At 36.2% G+C, this 18060-nt stretch overlaps 2 protein-coding genes across 3 annotated transcripts; one reads left to right on the top strand and one right to left on the bottom strand.

The window, feature by feature from the left end:
- The first annotated feature begins 284 nt into the window (after nt 1–284).
- LOC117668788 (olfactory receptor 5V1-like) lies at nt 285–1220 on the top strand. Its single transcript, XM_034422850.2, has one exon. The coding sequence runs from the start codon at nt 285–287 to the stop codon at nt 1218–1220; it is 936 nt and encodes a 311-aa protein (XP_034278741.2).
- Nucleotides 1221–14466: 13246 nt separating this feature from the next.
- Nucleotides 14467–15812, bottom strand: LOC117668903 (olfactory receptor 13G1). 2 transcript variants are annotated; one of them, XM_087894517.1, is made up of 2 exons: nt 15799–15812; nt 14467–15382 (listed from the first exon to the last, which is right to left on the bottom strand). In XM_087894517.1, exons 1-2 carry the CDS (start codon nt 15810–15812, stop codon nt 14467–14469), a joined length of 930 nt encoding a protein of 309 aa, XP_087750643.1. The 2 variants fall into 2 exon arrangements, with proteins under 2 accessions (XP_087750643.1, XP_034278848.1); XM_034422957.3 differs by lacking the exon at nt 15799–15812 and having other exon boundaries at nt 14467–15387.
- Nucleotides 15813–18060: the final 2248 nt, after the last annotated feature.

Below are 18060 nucleotides of genomic sequence, written 5' to 3' on the forward strand. Positions count from 1 at the left end.
TGAAATGTCACATTTCCACAACTTGTAAACAAATGCATTGATTTCTACATAATAACTTGTATATTAAGCATCAAGGTCAAACTAAAAGTCAATATTCTTCATAAATACAGTGCATATAGCTAAGTATTTATTTTTATCAAATATATTCTAATCATAATTACTTCAATAGATACTGCACCAACAGCAAATATATATTTTATCTAGTAATATTCATATTTTTTTAAAAAAAAACAATCATATTTTTTTCTCCTCAGACAGACTTTATTGATGCTTGTCAATTCTCAATGGAAAATCAAACCATAACTACAGAATTTATACTCTTGGGACTTTCAAGTAACCCAGAAATACAGATGATTCTATTCTTTGTGATTCTAATTATATACACAATAACAGTATTAGGAAACCTTTTGATTATACTGATAATTAGGACAGAACATGGCCTTCGCACTCCTATGTTCTTCTTTCTCAGTCATCTAGCCTTCGTTGACATTTGCTACTCAACAGTCACTGTTCCAAAGATGCTGGGAAATTATATTGAAAATAAAAAAGCAATCTCTTTGGTAGGATGCATTGTGCAAATCTTTTCTTTTATCCATTTTGCTTGTGTGGATTTCTTTCTGCTTTCAGTAATGGCATTTGATCGTTATGTTGCAATTTGTAACCCACTGCATTATTTAATAATTATGAAAAAGCAAATGTGCAGGCAGTTGGTGGGAGGATCCTGGATAATGGGATTCTTGGATGCGTTGATAAACTCTTTGCCTTTGAAATATTTGAAATTTTGTTGGGTTCCTTCAATCAATCACTATACATGTGAACTTCCTCTGCTTTTGAGCTTATCATGCAGCAAAACCTTTACCAATTATATGTTCTTACTTGGCTCAGTTATTATTTTTGCTTTTACGCCCTTCTTTCTTATTGTTGTATCTTACATTTATATTATTTCTTCTATCTTAAGAATTAATTCAGCAAAAGGCAGGAGCAAAGCCTTTTCCACGTGCAGCTCCCACCTCTTTGTAGTTTGCATGTTTTTATTTTCAGCTTTTTTCAGGTACCTTAATCCAAGTTCTCAATCTCCTACAGATCTGGAGAAAGTGATCTCTATCCAATACACTGTGTTAACACCCATGTTGAATCCAATCATATACAGCCTTAAAAATAAAGACATAAAAATGGCGGTTAGGAAAAAATGGCAAAACCTGGGTAAAATGTCAATGTAGTTTGCTGCTCAGAAAGGACAAAGAAAAGAACCACTTCAAGATTGAAGAAGAAAAGAAAAAGCTTCCCAATAAGAAAAAAAAAAAAAAGCTTCTTTTTCTGTATTATGCTTTGGCATATGCCTGAACTGATCCTCAGAAAATAAGCCCATTTCTTATGCTCTGAATTTGTCTATGAAATTGGATGGATAATTCATCAGTAGACCCCACAGTTTCTGCAGACCACAGTAATTGTGGTAGTGTCAAGAGGGGAAGCGGGAATGGTTTTGCATGTGCAACCTAATGCCACACTTGCAGGAATGGAGTTTCACATGCTTACGTGCTGCTTGCATGGCCCAGTTGTTAACTGGCTGCAGACCAGTAACAGTCATGGATCAGGGGTTGGGGACTGTTGAGTCCTCGCACTTACAATGAGGTCCTCGCACTTATGACTAAGTCCTCGCACTTATGACGCACCATCCAGCCAGCGGGAAAATACTAAATCCTTATTGGTTGTTGGTTTGACAGCTATGGTATAAATAGCTGTCAAATGCCTAGCTCTTTGCTCTGTTTCTCTCTAGCTGTTCTGTTAGTAATAAACGTTCCTGTTTGACTTTACCTGGTCTCACCTCAGTTACTGACCCCCGGGTTGCCCTACAGAGCAGGGACCCCTGTTATTCAGGGCTGACACCAATTATAAGAATAACAAAGCACTATTCTTTTATTATTTCATCACCTTTTTCTATTGGTAATGGAGTATTCACAATTTAAGTTGCAATGAATAGCATTTCAACTCTCCCGTTTTTCTTTTATTATGAATATGCCACCACTAATCTTGGGAAGGAAAAAAAAATGGTTTCCATAGTGTTTACAGGAAGATTTCTTTAATTTTATGTGAAATAACGTCATGATTTTTCTTTTTATAGTATTGTCAAATAATATATTAACATTTTCATTTCTTGCAAATTCTGCATGACAGTCAACATAGAAGCAGGTAAAAATAATAATTACAATGATAAAATATCTTTCTACTTTCTGCAGCATTACTTTTTATATCAGTATTTTTCCTTTTCTGCTCTAGTTTTGTATTTATTTATTTTTTATTTATATAGGAACCCTTTTGCTTTAACTTTTTTTTTCTTTTAAAAAATGAAATATATTTTGTTGGTCACTCATATTTTTGGTATAACAGATATAATGTTCAGTTTGGCTAAGGAATAAGCATTAACAGTGTTAATTGTTATGTGTGTGTGTGTGTGTATATATATATACACACACACACACACACAACCATATTTGATTAAAAAAAACATTTTTGCAAGGAATTAAACTGGAATAGAAGGTGAGAAAACCCAGATATCTTACAGATTCTGAAATTATGTTAAAAATACACAATGCCAGCATCTCCTCTGACATTTTTAGAAAGCAGCAGTGATTTTGGACTTTGAGATGGGAAAAGGGGTCTGATACATTGCTTTAAATCCTATGTTAAACCTAGTTATTTGCAGACTCTTAAAAGAAAGAAATTAAAGATTTATTTTAAAATAGTTTCAAACATGTTCTTAGAAATACAAAACTATTTATATAAACATACAAATGTACAACTCTCGTGTATGAAAAAGTGTGTATAACAAAAAGTTGTTGGTTTATATTTCACATTGTTATATTACAATATTGATATACAGCAAATAGTTATACTGAGCATAAGATATAGCAAGTACTACAAGTGTAATGAAATAGATAATAAGAAACATTTTATTGATCAAGTGACTGCACTTAGGAGAACATACCATAATTAGATTAATATGTTATTCTTCAAAAGGAAAATTCAAAGAATGAAATGAATGCTTATAAAATATAAAAGCTTTTGTTAATTAGGTTCATTCTTCCATTTTTCAAGAAAAAAGATAAATAGAATGACTTAAATATTCCTGTCGAGCCCAGCCATGGCTCGCCACAAGACCATTTACACACACAACACTCCTGCAATGATACCAAAAGGGGATGTATACCGGGTGGCTAGGTTTTGATGGTGGTGGTGGATCACAAGTGGGCTATTGGTGGTGGTAGAACGATTGCGAGAAGAGGGGAGGTATGGACGACGGATCAACATCATTATGGCTTCGGGAGCAGCGTGATCCCATATCCTGGCTAGAAAGGAAGCAGATGCCGATAACTCCGAACAGCTGAGATGCACTATGAGGGTGGGGCATAGGCAGCGCAGCTTGTTTAAATTGTGCTGAGCTGCAATCGCTCTCAGCGCCGACTTTGTATGGAGAATACTCGTCTTTCCCTGATTCCCATGGATAGCAAAATAAAATCAAGCATTGATCATCCAAACCTGGTGAGCTGGCTTTGATTGTTTCAGAGTTCGCATAGACATGGATTGGAAAGCCGAGAGAAAGTTGGCACTCTCCCTTAAAACTCAACCTGCTGTTTACAGCAGCCATGAGTATGATATGGCTGAGGGGACAGATCCGGGCATGCCTGAGATCCTGGAGGCTAAGGAGGAAGATGCAGCGGTTGTGGCTGTGACACCCACAGAAAGCAAGGTTTTAGTAGTCCGACCAAAGAAGAGGAAACTCCCGACTGCAGACCCTCTGGTAGAACACCAAGGGGAGACAGAGAAGGGGATAACACAATCTACTTTGGGTCATTGGTGGTATACCTCCACAATAACAGGGCCTGGGGAGACTCGGGATAGAACCCCACCCCTATTAGACCAGCAGCATTCCAAGGATAGAGGGAGAGACGCTGGACAGAAGAGGAAGATCAGGACTGGAATTATTCTGTGGATTCTGGGGCCACTATGGAGGTGCTTAGAGAATGTTTCGGGGAAGCCAGCTTTAGGGATGCACCTTCATGGCAACCCTGGGCACCCTGGACTCCTCAAACTCCTGGAGCGGGACTGGCAGTGGGTCAGGTTCTGATGCACGTTTTCGACTTACCAGCCCAAAATTGAGAAAAGACCAGGATCCTCACCAGTTTAAGGGTATAGACAACCCTACTGGGTTTTTGATGCAGACTGCCGGGGAGGCAGTGGGTGATCCTGGTCAGGGATCTAGCAGGAGTTACGAAGTGATTGATACTAGACCCCCACTTAAGAGGACACAGTCGGAGTCTCATCGAGTAGATGCTGGAAGCAGGGATATCACCAGAGGATGTGAACAGGTGCCTGCTTGGCCTGTTGGCTCATGGCATCAACAACCGCCCTTCTGGGCCCCACCACCCATCCAAGCTTCTTTTGATGGGAGTCTTGATAGGGTAGCATTGTTTCTTAGTCAAGTCATTAGTCATTTCGACCTCTATGGTCGGTTCTACCCTTCGCAGTGGGCAATGGTGGGAGCCATAACAACAGTGTTCAGGGGGGAGGTGGCAGATTGGGTAGCCAATCTGCACAGTGAGCATGCTCAGGAATTAACTAATGTGGGTATGTTCCTAGAAGGTCTCATCCTCGAAACCCCTGATTCGAGGATGAAACCAGAGCCCAATCTGCTGAAGGAGAAATAGTAGTGATTAAACAACTCAGCAGATCTGCTAAGGAATACATCAGAGAATTTAGGAAGATTGCCGGGAGACTATGAGCCTGGCCCGAACACTTATTGATTCACCAATTCCATATGGGGCTGGATAGGGACTTGAGGCAGGCGTATGTTTATCGAGGATTACCTCCACACCTCGTCAAGTGATTCAAAGCCGCCATAGTGACAGGTAAAGACTTCCCTGCAATTCCTGTTTTAGAGACAAGTACCCTGGACCAACTGTCTTCTGCTGACTGGGCTGAGAGAATCCGAAAAGTTTGGACAGTAAGTTAAACAATCATTAATGAAGGGTGCAGATGAATACAAGGTGCAGGCTGATAAAAAGAGAACAGAAACCAAACCATTTCATGTAGGTGATCGAGTGTTTTTATCCACCAAATATATTAAGCTCAGGATCCCATGTAAGAAACTAGGGCCTAAATATTTGGGACTGTTCACAATCACCAAGGTCATTAACCCAGTTCCTGTCATGTTAAAACTCGATGAATTACTGCGATGACTACATCCAGACTTTCATAGCAGTTTATTGAAAGCAGCAGGCCAAGTGGCATCAACAAGTCCTCCTGGATCAGTTAATGGAAATGAGTACAAAATAGAGGAGATACTAGATTCTAAAGTGACAAGGGAATGGTTGAAATATCTAGTCAAATGGAAAGGGTACCCTTATGAAGAGGCGTCATGGGATAACAAAGACGATGTCCAAGCCCCACGGTTAATGTGACGGTTTCATAGGATTTACCCGCAGAAACAGAAAATAACCCCAGATGACTGAGGCTAACATTTTATTGTCTGTTCCTTGCAGGTGGACTCCTAGTAGAGGGGCCACCTATCGAGCCCAACCATGGCTCGCCACAAGACTGTTCATGTCAGATATTGCCTGCATATGATGCACCAGAGACTAGAAGGGGTTAAGTCTTTACAGACATCACATGTGACTATATCAGCCAATGAACTCTCTTATTGGACTCTTACCTAGAAACCACTTGGACATCTTCCCCTGTTTTTTCTCTCTCTCTCATCTATCTCTCAGCAAGACAACACGTGAACTTCTCTCTCCTCTAAACATCTGAGTCATACAGTTAGGGTAAAAATGCAACAGGATACCCTGTTCATTATTGTATGCATGTATATATTTGTAAATAATAAAACAACTTTTTGAACCTGAAGCTGTATTGACCAAATAACTTCCTCATAGAACCAAATGAGCACGGCCATCAATATATATCTGATAGTTCACATAGACAATGCTCCTGCAATGATACCAAGAGAAGATGTGCACCGGGTGGCTAGGTTTTGGTGGTGGTGGCAGCGGATCACAAGTCGACTATTGGTGAATGGTAGAACGATTGCAAGAAGAGGGGAGGCGTGGATGACAGATCAATATCATCATGGCTTCGGGAGCGGCGTGATCCCATATCCTGGCTAGAATAAGCAGGAAGTGGCTGCCGATAACACCGAACAGCTGAGACATGGTACGAGGGTGGGGCACGGGCGGCGCGGCTTGTTTAAATTGCACTGAGCTGCAATCGCTCTCAGCGCCGACTTTGTATGGAGAATGCTCATCTTTCCGTGATTCCCGTGTATAGCAAATTAAAACCAAGCACTGATCATCCAAACCCAGTAAACTGGCTTTGATTGTTTCGGAGTTCACATAGACGGAAAGCCGAGAATTTATTTATTGGTAAGTTTATTTAATAATAAATAAACTTGCAGAATAAGAAACAATTAAAATAAAAAAGGTTCTTATTTAAGCAGATAAGGGTTGTTTATTTGAATTGGCCTAGGAAATTTTATGATTATTTGTGGTTTTTATTTATTGTCTCAATTTTTGTCATCATATTTATGTCAAGTAAAGGTATATGATAATTGTCTTATTGTCCTACTTGTTTGATAGAGCATATTATATTTTTCTTTCCCTCCTTCCTTATCCTCAATCCTCACTTGGGATATAAAGCTAGAAAGGGGGAGACCATGAGTTCCAGTCGTTCCTTAGCCAAGATAGCCATCTGGGTGACTTTGGCCCAGTCATTCTCTCTCAGTCCAACTCATCTCACAGGTTATTGTTGTGGAGAAAATAGGAGGAGGAAGGTGTATTGGATATGTTCGCTGCCTTGAGTTATTTGTAAAAATAATAAAGACAGAATATAAATAAACTAAATGAAAATTAAATTAATAATAGAATCATGAGGATTAATAGCTAATGGTAGAGATGATATTATATTATCCCCTTGTAAAACTGGGGGAAAGTAGCAAATATTTTCAGAAGTCATGGAACAGAGTAGTGAAATATATCATTTATGGGAAAGCAACAAATAGTCATGACCTGCAGATAACATCCATAAAATCTTATATTCTATATGCAGCAAATCTACCAGCCATGCCTAAAATGAAGAGCCAAACCACACATCAAGGCGGGTAGTTAAAACTATAAACACAGAATTTATAAATCTGAGTAAAAAAAAAATAGTAAACATCAAAACAATTCTGACACATTCTCCCAGTGCTCACAGTGATATAAAATTTCAGCAACAACTTAATACATCTGCCCAATTCAGCTTCTCACTTTCTGAACCATCTCACACCATGTGTCTCATTTATTTGGACCTGCAGAAGGTTCTCAGCACACTTCTCAATCTCTTTAAATCTTTATTTATCACCAAAAGGCCTAAAAATACAATACCTTATTTTTTCACAAAGAAGAGTGGAAGTGACACTAATAGTGACTCTTTTGATAGCTCCACACTATCAATATTCAAGGGAGCATGCAATCCCAAGTAGTTGGGATTCATAATAAACTGCCTTGCAAACTAAATAAGTCAACCCATTCTCAGAAACCCATTCTGGAGGTATACATTCACCTGCTTCCAAGTATGAGAGCCTCTTCAGAACCCGACTCACAAAAGAAAGTTTCCTTCACCTTTTCTTTCATAGGACAAGCCAAAGGATGTTCTTCCTGCTAAAAAATTGGGATCCCTGCTTGCCAGCGATCTACATTATGCTGTCCATCTGCACTGATTCTGACAGTCTGTTTGCCAAACCCAAAGCTCCCCTGATTTTTCATGAGAAAAGAAACTAGATAAGTGGATGGTGCAGAAGGGAGAGAAGAAACTTGATGGTACCCTCTTTATGTCCCAAAGACAGAGACAACTGGAAATTCAAAGACTAGTTGAAACAAGAAAACATATTTGCAGATTTGCCAGCAAGTAACCAGAAGCACTCATGAATTGTTAGTCTTTATTGTTAGTCATCTATGCTTCAAAAATCTCACCAGATTGACTGCATTCCCTTAAGAATGGTCAGATACTTCAGGGATTCAGAGGGAGGACAAGCTTAGGTCACTTTCTGCAGTTCAAGGACCTTAAGTTTGCCCCCATTTTAACAATTTCCTCCAGTCTAGCTGAAGATTCTAAAGCTAGCTCTAGGGAAGGACAATTCACCATTGATCAATGACTAGTGATCACCTCATTGAAAGATATTCCTTCCATAAAACAATCTCCCCTTAGTTGACATCTTCATAAACTTTAAAGCAGCATTTGATTCCATATTCCAAGTTACAATGTGAAAGAAATTGAGGCTTCCTCAATTGACCAAAATCTATGGCATATAATATGCATACTACATTAAAGAAATTCACTCAAAATAAGATATAATTCCCAGGACCATCTTGCCAGTGCCATCTCTGTTCTACTCTATTCAAATGATGAAGCAATATTTTCAAGAACACTCACTGAAAAATCATTGAAGTCTGGGAAAAGGGCCCCTTATCAATCAACAGGAATGCTGATTTATTTAACAAGTACTTATGAGACAGGATTGGCAGCACAAGGAAACAACAGCTATCAACACCCCAATCAACAACTAAAAAGCCACACACAACCAGGCAACACATAAATACTATTCATAGAACAGTCCAAAACACACATTCTAGTGTGAGAGAAGTTCCCTGAGCATGGACTCCAGCATGAGTCTGAAAGTTCGGAAGGCTAAATCTCTGGTCCCAGTGACCAAACCAAACATTCTGAGAAGAAAAATTTAAAAAAGGAAATTACTTTTGCAAGAAAGTAAACTCAGAAATTTCAAGATGGCATCTTGTAATAATTCAATAAAATTTATATTTTACTTTAAAATAAATAAAACTTTTATTTCTGGATTCCTGATTTGGATCTAAATTTAATTAATGTATATAAATAATCAAAAATGTATTTTCTTAGGTTTTTTTCCCCCTCTGGAGTTCAGTTAACTTTTTTCTAATTATTCAATGACTTTTTTTGTCTTATTGCCACATTTTAATATCTCAATTTTTAAATTATTTTATTTTTATCAAGTAGTATTTCTTTGTTATGTGACCCTTTGTGAAGAAATAATCACCATACTATTCATGCTTATAATTGTTCCCCAATTTTCAGAAACCTTTATGGAACTTAATTACATCAATATGGGAAATCAAACTGCAATCACAGAATTTGCACTATTGGGACTTTCAAATGATCCACAGATACAGAAGTTTCTATTTTTTATTTTTCCAATTATCTAAATTACAATGTTACTAGGAAGCTCTTTAATCATTTTAGCAATCAGGACTCAGTCTTTTGCTGCACATCTGACTCTGGAAACTTACCATTTAAAAAATCTATTACAATTAAAATACTAAAAATATTTTAAAACAGTAAAAAAAAAATGGAAACATACAAAATAAATATATATAGCCATCAATACTTGTCCAGTAAGTACTCTGGGATTGTATAAGAACTTGGTGGTGATTAATTAGCACTAAAGAGGAAAACAACTTCACTCAAATACAACTAAGGATGTCCATAGCAATTCTGCTAAGGAAAAGCAATCACATCCTTGCTGTTGATTTGTTTCATTAAAACATTAATCTTCCAAATATAATCATTGTGAAATTAAAGTTTTAATATTTATAGATTGAAAATATTAATTTTCCATTTACATTAAAGAGAAGGAATTTCTAGGATATGTATAAATGTGCACAAATTACAACAAATACAAGTTTTATTGCTAGTTTTCTATTTCTAAAGCTTTGTCTCTGGAATATCTGCCGTCTAAAATTGTTTAAATGTCCCAATCTTACCCCTCCCCTCCAGTTTTTCCCATCACACAATGACAGGAAACTGCATCATCCATTATTCATATTTCTTGGGGCTGAATTTTTGTGATACAGGTGCAATAACATATGTTAAATCCCATAGCTATTGCACTACACATTTTAAACATTTCTTCAGTTATATCATTTACATCCATGACTGGATTATTTTTGAAAATTCTCTCTGTGAATTTCTTTCTATTTTTATTTTAATTGACACTAACTTGTATAGCATTATTGATATCACTCTTCCACAAATCACTAATATTCCAATGTGGGATCTTTGTGCGGTGTGATCTTGGCTGTACACCGCCCTGAGTCCTTCGGGAGTAGGGCGGTATAGAAATTCAATAAATAATAATAATAATAATAATAATAATAATAATAATAATAATAATAATAATAATAATAATCTTGGCTGTAAAGCTCACTTCCTTCTAACACTAATAATATTACCTAGTTGGATAATGAAATGTCTGCAAGAAAATAACCAAGCTCAGAGAAGTTCAACCCTGAACTTTTCCTCTATTGATATTATTCCAATAAATATTTCTAAAATTTCACTCCAACATTCCATTCCATGACACCACTCTATATTTTAATTCAATTCATTTCCCTGGTGGACCTCTTTCACCAACTTCCAAAATCAATATTTTTTCATCAACATCACTTTGCATTTTTTCTCTCTTTTTAAATCTTAGTTACTTTTTTTCACCCTTGGACGATATTTGAAAATGCATATATGTGGGTACAGTACATATATTGGCTGGGGAACAATATGCAAGGGTGCGGGCTCACAGAGCTGGGGAATGCTAGAGAAAATGCCTAAGGATGCAAGCAGTTCTAGAGTCCCAGCCAGGTAAAAAGCCCCAAAGCCACAGTGGCCAGGATGGTGACCCCAATGGAGGCAAAGAAAATGAAACCAGTTAGGAAGTAAGGTACAATCAAAGATATGGTCTGGTTCAAATTTTTATCATGTGTGCTGCAGGGGAGGCATTGTCATAGTTATAGGATACAGTTGCAAATCTGTTTTTTCAGAGTTGTCATAACTTCAAATGGTCACTGAATGAATGACTTTAAGCAAGGAGTCCCTGTAAGTAGAAATCGTGCTTTTTGCATGGAAATGTGCTCAAGATCAGATAAATCAAATATGCCTACAGCCCTTATATAGAAAACAGCATAGCAACATTCATATGTGGGTTTTCAAGCCAGCTATGGACCTACCTAATAACCACAATGACTATTTTTAAACAACATCTCTTCAGATAATTTGTCTTTAACTGACTAACTATTGCAGAGGATGTCCGCATCAGAAGGTTACCTTATGAATCTCCTGCACTGCTGTATTTATTGTTTTTGCATTGTGAATACCCCAAAATTCTATCTTATCCTCTATATTATTTAATATATATGAGATGCAGTGGTGGGATTCAGCCAGTTCGCACCACTTTGGGAGAACCGGTTGTTAACTTTCTGAGCAGTTTCGCAAGCTGGTTGTTGGAAGAAACCATTAGGGCAGAGAACCGATTGTTAAATTACTTGAATCCCACCGCTGATGAGATGTGGAGAGAGAGGGTACACAATAGATAGATCACTTGAGATTTGGGTACATTTCACCTTTATTCAGATAACACAAGACTATAGTATTGTTTTTGTTTTGTTTTGCATCAACTTTTATTTCATTTCCATAATTTAATGCCATGAAATCATTGGAACTCGTGAATATGCTTCGGTAAAGTTGCTGAAACTTAATCAGCTCAAACTCAACAGACTATGAATGAAACTCACTGAACTGGAGTGAGGGATTCATCTGATATTGGATGGGTTTGTTATTCCTTTGAAGTATCATATCTATACTGGTGACAGGTAGCCTTCTAGATATATTGCTAATTATAGAAACATAAGTGGCAGTAGTCATCAAGAATATATTTCCTTAGCTTCAGACAAGTTATCTTCTGCTATTGAATGTAAAGAAGGAGATCTAAGTTTAAATATGCGTAGTATTATTGCATCAAATTCAATTTGAATCAAATTCAAGTTCAATTACTAGGATAGTTCAGAAAGGCAGACTCTTTTTTCTTTATTGCAGTTAAATATAATAATGAGAATCCCATATACCATTGTTGGCTATTGTCCATTACTCTCAGCATTTATCCTTTTTTTTAATCTCCACCTGGCCCTTTTTCTGTTTTTGCATATTTTTAAGTATTCATATTTGTAACAAGTTATTCCTATTAGTTCTGAACTTTATTTGTGCAACCCTGGAGGTTTTGGAAAAGATTGGACAACCATTTGTCTGAAATGATACAGGGTTTCCTGCCTAAGGTCTTTTCCAACTCTATTATTTTGTTATTCTGTATACATTTTGGATGCTACCACATTGCATTTTTTAAAATTAACATAACTATAATATTTCTATTGCAAATATTTCTATTGCTATTGGTATTGCTTCTATTACAAATATAATTACAATTATTATTAGAGGCTATTGGAACAACAATCACCCACATTTCCAATCAGACATTTCCATACTGGCTGAAAAATATGGGAATTAAAATCCCAATGATTGTGAAAATTTTAGGTTAAAAAAAATACAGGAGAAATTAGGAAAGTTAGGAGAATTAGTAAAAACAATGGATGACAACACAATTTCTCATTACATGATCTCTGCACAGTAATCCATTTAGAGAGACACTTTTAAAGTCTGGGTAAATAGTATTATTAGGATGTTTAATGTAGGATTTTATTTTATTTTATTTTATTTTATTATTTATTTTATATTTTATTTATTTAGGAGATTTACAAATATAAAAATTAAATGAACTGAATATATCTTTACAATTCAGGTTCTTTGAAACTGATATACAAAGAAAAGTTAATAAAAGAATTTTAATATTACTCGAGAAAACCAGAAAAATGTAACAATATACAGTATCTCCAACATAAGGAGTCTTAATTTGTATGCTATCTCTTTTGCTTATTATGATAGTATTATATCTGATATGATAGTATTATATGCCCTTTCTGTGATGTCCCACTTACTGGAAGCGGTGCGGGTTTGGATGGGGAGGAACAGACTTAGACTCAACCCTTCCAAGACTGAGTGGCTGTGGATGCCGGCATCCCGGGATCTGGAGGTACCATCTTTAATGATCGGGGGAGAAACTCTTGCTCCCTCTGATAGGGTCCGCAACTTGGGTGTCCTCCTGGATTCTCGGCTGTCCTTAGAGGACCATCTGACGGCCGTAACCAGGGGGGCCTTCGCACAGGTGTATCTTGTGCGCCAGTTGTGCCCTTTTCTAGACTGAGATGCCCTCACCACAGTCACTCATGCCCTCGTTACCTCTAGGTTGGACTACTGTAACATCCTCTACATGAGGCTGCCCTTGGGATGCGTCCGGAGGCTCCAGCTAGTCCAGAACGCAGCCGCGCGGGTAGTTACGGGGGAGTCTAGATACTCCCATGTAACACCTCTTCTGCATGACCTGCACTGGCTGCCAGTGGTGCTCCGGATACATTTCAAGGTGCTGGTGCTCACCTATAAAGCCCTTCATGGCTTAGTCCCGGGGTACTTGCAGGACCATCTCCAGCCGCTCTCCCACCGTCCTGTGTGCTCTCACAGAGTCGGCCTCCTCAGGGTGATGTCAGCCAAACAATGTTGGCTGATGGCCCCCAGGAGGAGAGCATTCTCTGTGGGAGCCCTGACCCTCTGGAATGGATTGCCGACTGAGCTCAGGACAGCCCCCGAACTTCTTTCCTTCCATCGCGAGCTGAAGACATGGTTCTTTCGTCAACTCAACTGATCCGTTTGGGGGTACACTGTCATAATTTTAAACTGTTTTTAATAGGGTTGCTGATTTTAATTTTATTTCATTGCGATTTGTATTGGAATTTGTCATTTTGTAAGCTGCCTTGAGTCCCCAGGGAGAAAGCCGGCATATAAATCGCAATAATAAATAAAAAAATAAAAAAATCTCATCTTTTTTATTTTACTTTTATATTGTATTTTTTTCAAATCTTTCTGATCATTGACCAATCAATAGTATTTGAGTTTCAGTTTTCTGTTGGAACATTGTCCTATTTTAGAAGATTGTCTAATTTGGGTTTCTTTCAATTTGTCCAGAGTCTTGGCACCCAACATAGTTATTTAGAAAGTATAAGTGGAGCTAGAAGGACAACAGTTATATTTACTCTACTAACCTTGCCCCATATTATTTTTTTATCAGTTTATTTGGTTTAGGACCATAATAATTCCAAGAAAATAATGCAGTCATGTCAACCAAAATTCTTCACTGGAAACAAGAACTCTAGAATTGGCCTTTCTAAATTACATAAGATTGATTTACACAAATGTGTTCAACTCTTAATGCTAATATATGTGGACCAATATCAAATACTGTAGAGAAAACATTCCTATTTCATCTCACCTGCAAACATACTTTGAAACAGGGTTAGTTCATTCATTGAGCTACAAATCATAAAGTGTTGGATAAACAAGTAATATATATTGTATATTCACATTTACAATTAGTATGATCCTTAAAAAAATCAAAACAAAGAATGAAAACTGAAATATAACACTGAATTTCTGCTGAAAGAACATGGAGAGACTTGCTTATCTAATTCATGTTATAAAAAAAACTTTTTTAAGAGCTGCCTTGACATCATTATTTCGCAGAGAATAAACGATGGGATTTAAAACTGGTGTAACCAATGTATATAGGGCAGCAACTGCTTTATCTCTTTGAAAGTTATAGCTGGAAGCTGGACGTATATAAGTATAAATGACTGTAGAGTAATACAAGGTCACAACAATAAGGTGAGACGAACACGTGGAGAAGGCCTTTTTCTTTCCTTCAGATGTCTTGATTTTAAGGATTGTTCTAACAATGAAGCAGTAAGATAAGCATGTTAGCAAGAAGTTTCCCATAGCTAGGAAGATGTCTGCTGTGAAGACCCAGACTTCATTTAATCTTACTGGACTGCAAGAGAGAGCCAGAAGTGGAGGAATCTCACAGAAGAAGTGGTTGATACCATTGGGACCACAGAAGGTGAGCCTCATAATTAGACCAGTATGAACCCATGAGTTACTAATAGCTATAAGAATCACCACTGTAGATAGTGCCATGCATACTTTCTTGCTCATCATGATGGCATAATGCAGAGGATGACATATGGCCACATAGCGATCATAAGCCATGATGGTGAAAAGGACCATCTCAGCTCCCAAACACCAGGTGAAGGAATAGAGTTGAACTATACAGCCAGAGTAGGAGATAACTTTGCTGAAGGTTGCTAAATTTCCTAGCATCTTGGGAATAATGGCAGAAGTACAGATTATGTCTACCACAGCCAAGTGGAAGAGGAAGAAATACATTGGCCTGTGAAGTTTAGGATAGGAAATGATGGCAGCAATGATGGCAAGATTTCCAATTAGGGCAACAATATAAACAACAAGGAATAGAATGAAGAGCACTAACTGCAGCTTAGGTTTTTCAGAGAGACCCATCATCACGAAAGTAGTCACACAGCTTTTGTTCCTCATTCCAATTTTCTCACATGATCTGTTGATCCAAAATAATGTCCATAATAATTTTCTTAAAATAGCAATCTCATTTGATTAATTCATTCATTCATGTTTGAAACACAGTATAAATAAATTAAGGTTTTAATACAAAACACATATAATCATGTCTTCTTATGTATTTTTATTTTACTTTCTTTAAAGGGAAATTTAATTCTAAGAAGACTACATGAAAATGTTTCAGATTTCAGTTACAGTATTGAAATAACTATTGATAAGTATAATGATTACCATATTTTTACACAGTATCTATTACATATTCTTTAGGTACTAATGCTAAGAAAAAGTATATGAAAATATAGTCTGTTGGGGACACTCTTACTCATACATAGAACACATTCATTAATGTTAATGTGATAGCAGATTTACAACAGATTTAATTTCATATATTTCACTAGGACTTCCTAAAATAAAACTAAACCTGTATCTAACATCTAGAGAAAATATATAAAATGTTCTTCTTTTGGGTGCTTTGGATTTAAGCAACCAAAGCTTTTGTTCATTGAGCCTGCCAACAGTCTTATGAGACATATGGTCCAAAGCAATTAAGTGGTTGTAGGCAAAGAGTGTTAATTGTCATCATCACATAACTACACCTTTAGCTGTTAATTTTCATTAAACTCTAATTACTATTTTATTTTAATTGCAGTAATCTAATTGCACAACAAAGATGACATTCATAGAGTTCTCCTGTTTTGTTTGGCTTCCAATTATTGACTTCTCTCTATATTTCCTCAATATGTACTGGACCAATATGGGATTGAGATGGGTGGAGCATCTATCTATCTATCTATCTATCTATCTATCTATCTATCTATCTATCTATCTATCTATCATCTATCTATCTATCTATCTATCTATCTATCTATCTATCTATCTATCTACTGTATCTTCTCTATCTGAAAAAGCGATGCCCCAGCTGGGTTTAGAACACTATTCCCTTCACTCAGAATCTAATACATTTAATAACTACAGCAAATTTATCATCATGCTCATCATCAAAACTGTTACTTTCATATATCTAAGTAATCTCAAATAGCTGTTCTTTCAAGTTTTTTAAAATAATAGTTTCTCTCAAAAGCTATAATTTTATGCTCTCTGTGCTGTTCAGGAAAGAATTGACCAAACAACTTGGGTTTAGGTTTATCTGGCTATGAAAGACATGACAATATATTCTTGTTATTGCTTCATGTTTAAAAAAAATCCCATTGTTTATAAAAAAGGGACAAAGTGCAACGTGAAACAACTGTAAGAACAATACATATATATTAAGTAACTGTTCCATCCTTCCCTATTTTATTTTTAAACTTATTTAAAATAAAACTGCAATAAACGTTTAGGTAGTGAGCTTAGTATGATGTACTTTCAAAACTGGGCAAATAAAATAAGAATTTTAGAAAACCATTTTTGAAAAATAAATATGTAAACAGTAGCAAACATGTGAATGCTGATTAACATTACATTAGATATCTTTTCCCATATTCTATCTTTATCAGTCTGTCAATATATAAAAACGATGCCCTATGAATCTATCTTGCCTCATTAAAACAACAGCAACATTCTATATGGATTAAAAGGGAATATACTTACAGGTAGTCAAAATATCTCTTTTCCATTTTTGCAGTCTTTAGGAAAGGGATCTGTATTAAGTAATTGAGAGGAGAAGTTTCTTAGTATTATTATGTTATAGCAGACTATAATATGTAATATAGATATTATAGTATATTACAATATCCATTTTTATACTATTAAAATGAAATCTAATCATATGGAGAAAAGCCCTCTCACCTTTAGCAGTTTACAGTGAATCAAAAATAAAAATTTTGTACAATATAGAGCTCACTATTCATACTGTGAAAAATAATGGATGAGAAGTACCATGATTAATATGTAGAATGGTATATAGGTAGCATCTGAGAGAACAATTTCCCAAGTGTATTCCAACAATACTTTAGAATCCTGAAGGAACAATTTCAGTTTGGGTTGAAGAGGGACCAGAGGTATTCCCACACAACCTTTTCTTTAATTAATGGTAAAATTACTTTGGTTCTCTGTTACTCTTGTTAGGATAGCACCGCATTCTTTACAAAGTGATCCAATGTCAGGCCTAGTAATAAAGAACTCGCCATTTTTTTCTAATCAGAACAGATCAGAAGAATAAAATTGGGCACAACAATGACATTTATATATTTTTTCATACATACCTATGTACGTATGTACATACATACATACATGCATAAACACATGCATACATAAATTCTCTAAAAGGGCTTTCTACCTGATCCCTGCAACTTTTAGACAGTTTCAAGTTCTAAAGACAAATAATATTTTATAAATACAAGCAGTTCTCCATTTATTACCATAATTGAGACTAGAATTACAGTTGTAAATCATGCCAGTTTTAAGTGTGTGATCACATAACCATGCTCAATTCAACAACCTTTTTTACAGGAGTCATTAAGTAAATATGTAGTTGTCAAGTGAATGCCACATTTCTTAAGTACGCACTACAGTTGTTAAATGAAACCATTGCCACAGTGGAAACCTTTTGCTGAAAACTGGAAGTAAGCACCAGTTTCTGGGAAATTATTTATTTATTTATTTATTTATTTATTTATTTATTTATTTATTTAT

Source organism: Pantherophis guttatus, chromosome 4 (assembly GCF_059756535.1).
Source record: "Pantherophis guttatus breed Tessera chromosome 4, ASM5975653v1, whole genome shotgun sequence".
Taxonomy (NCBI): domain Eukaryota; kingdom Metazoa; phylum Chordata; class Lepidosauria; order Squamata; family Colubridae; genus Pantherophis; species Pantherophis guttatus.

Coding starts and splice junctions, on each gene's coding strand:
- LOC117668788 (XM_034422850.2), top strand. CDS start 285: ATGGAAAATCAAACCATAACTACAGAATTTATACTCTTGGGACTTTCA.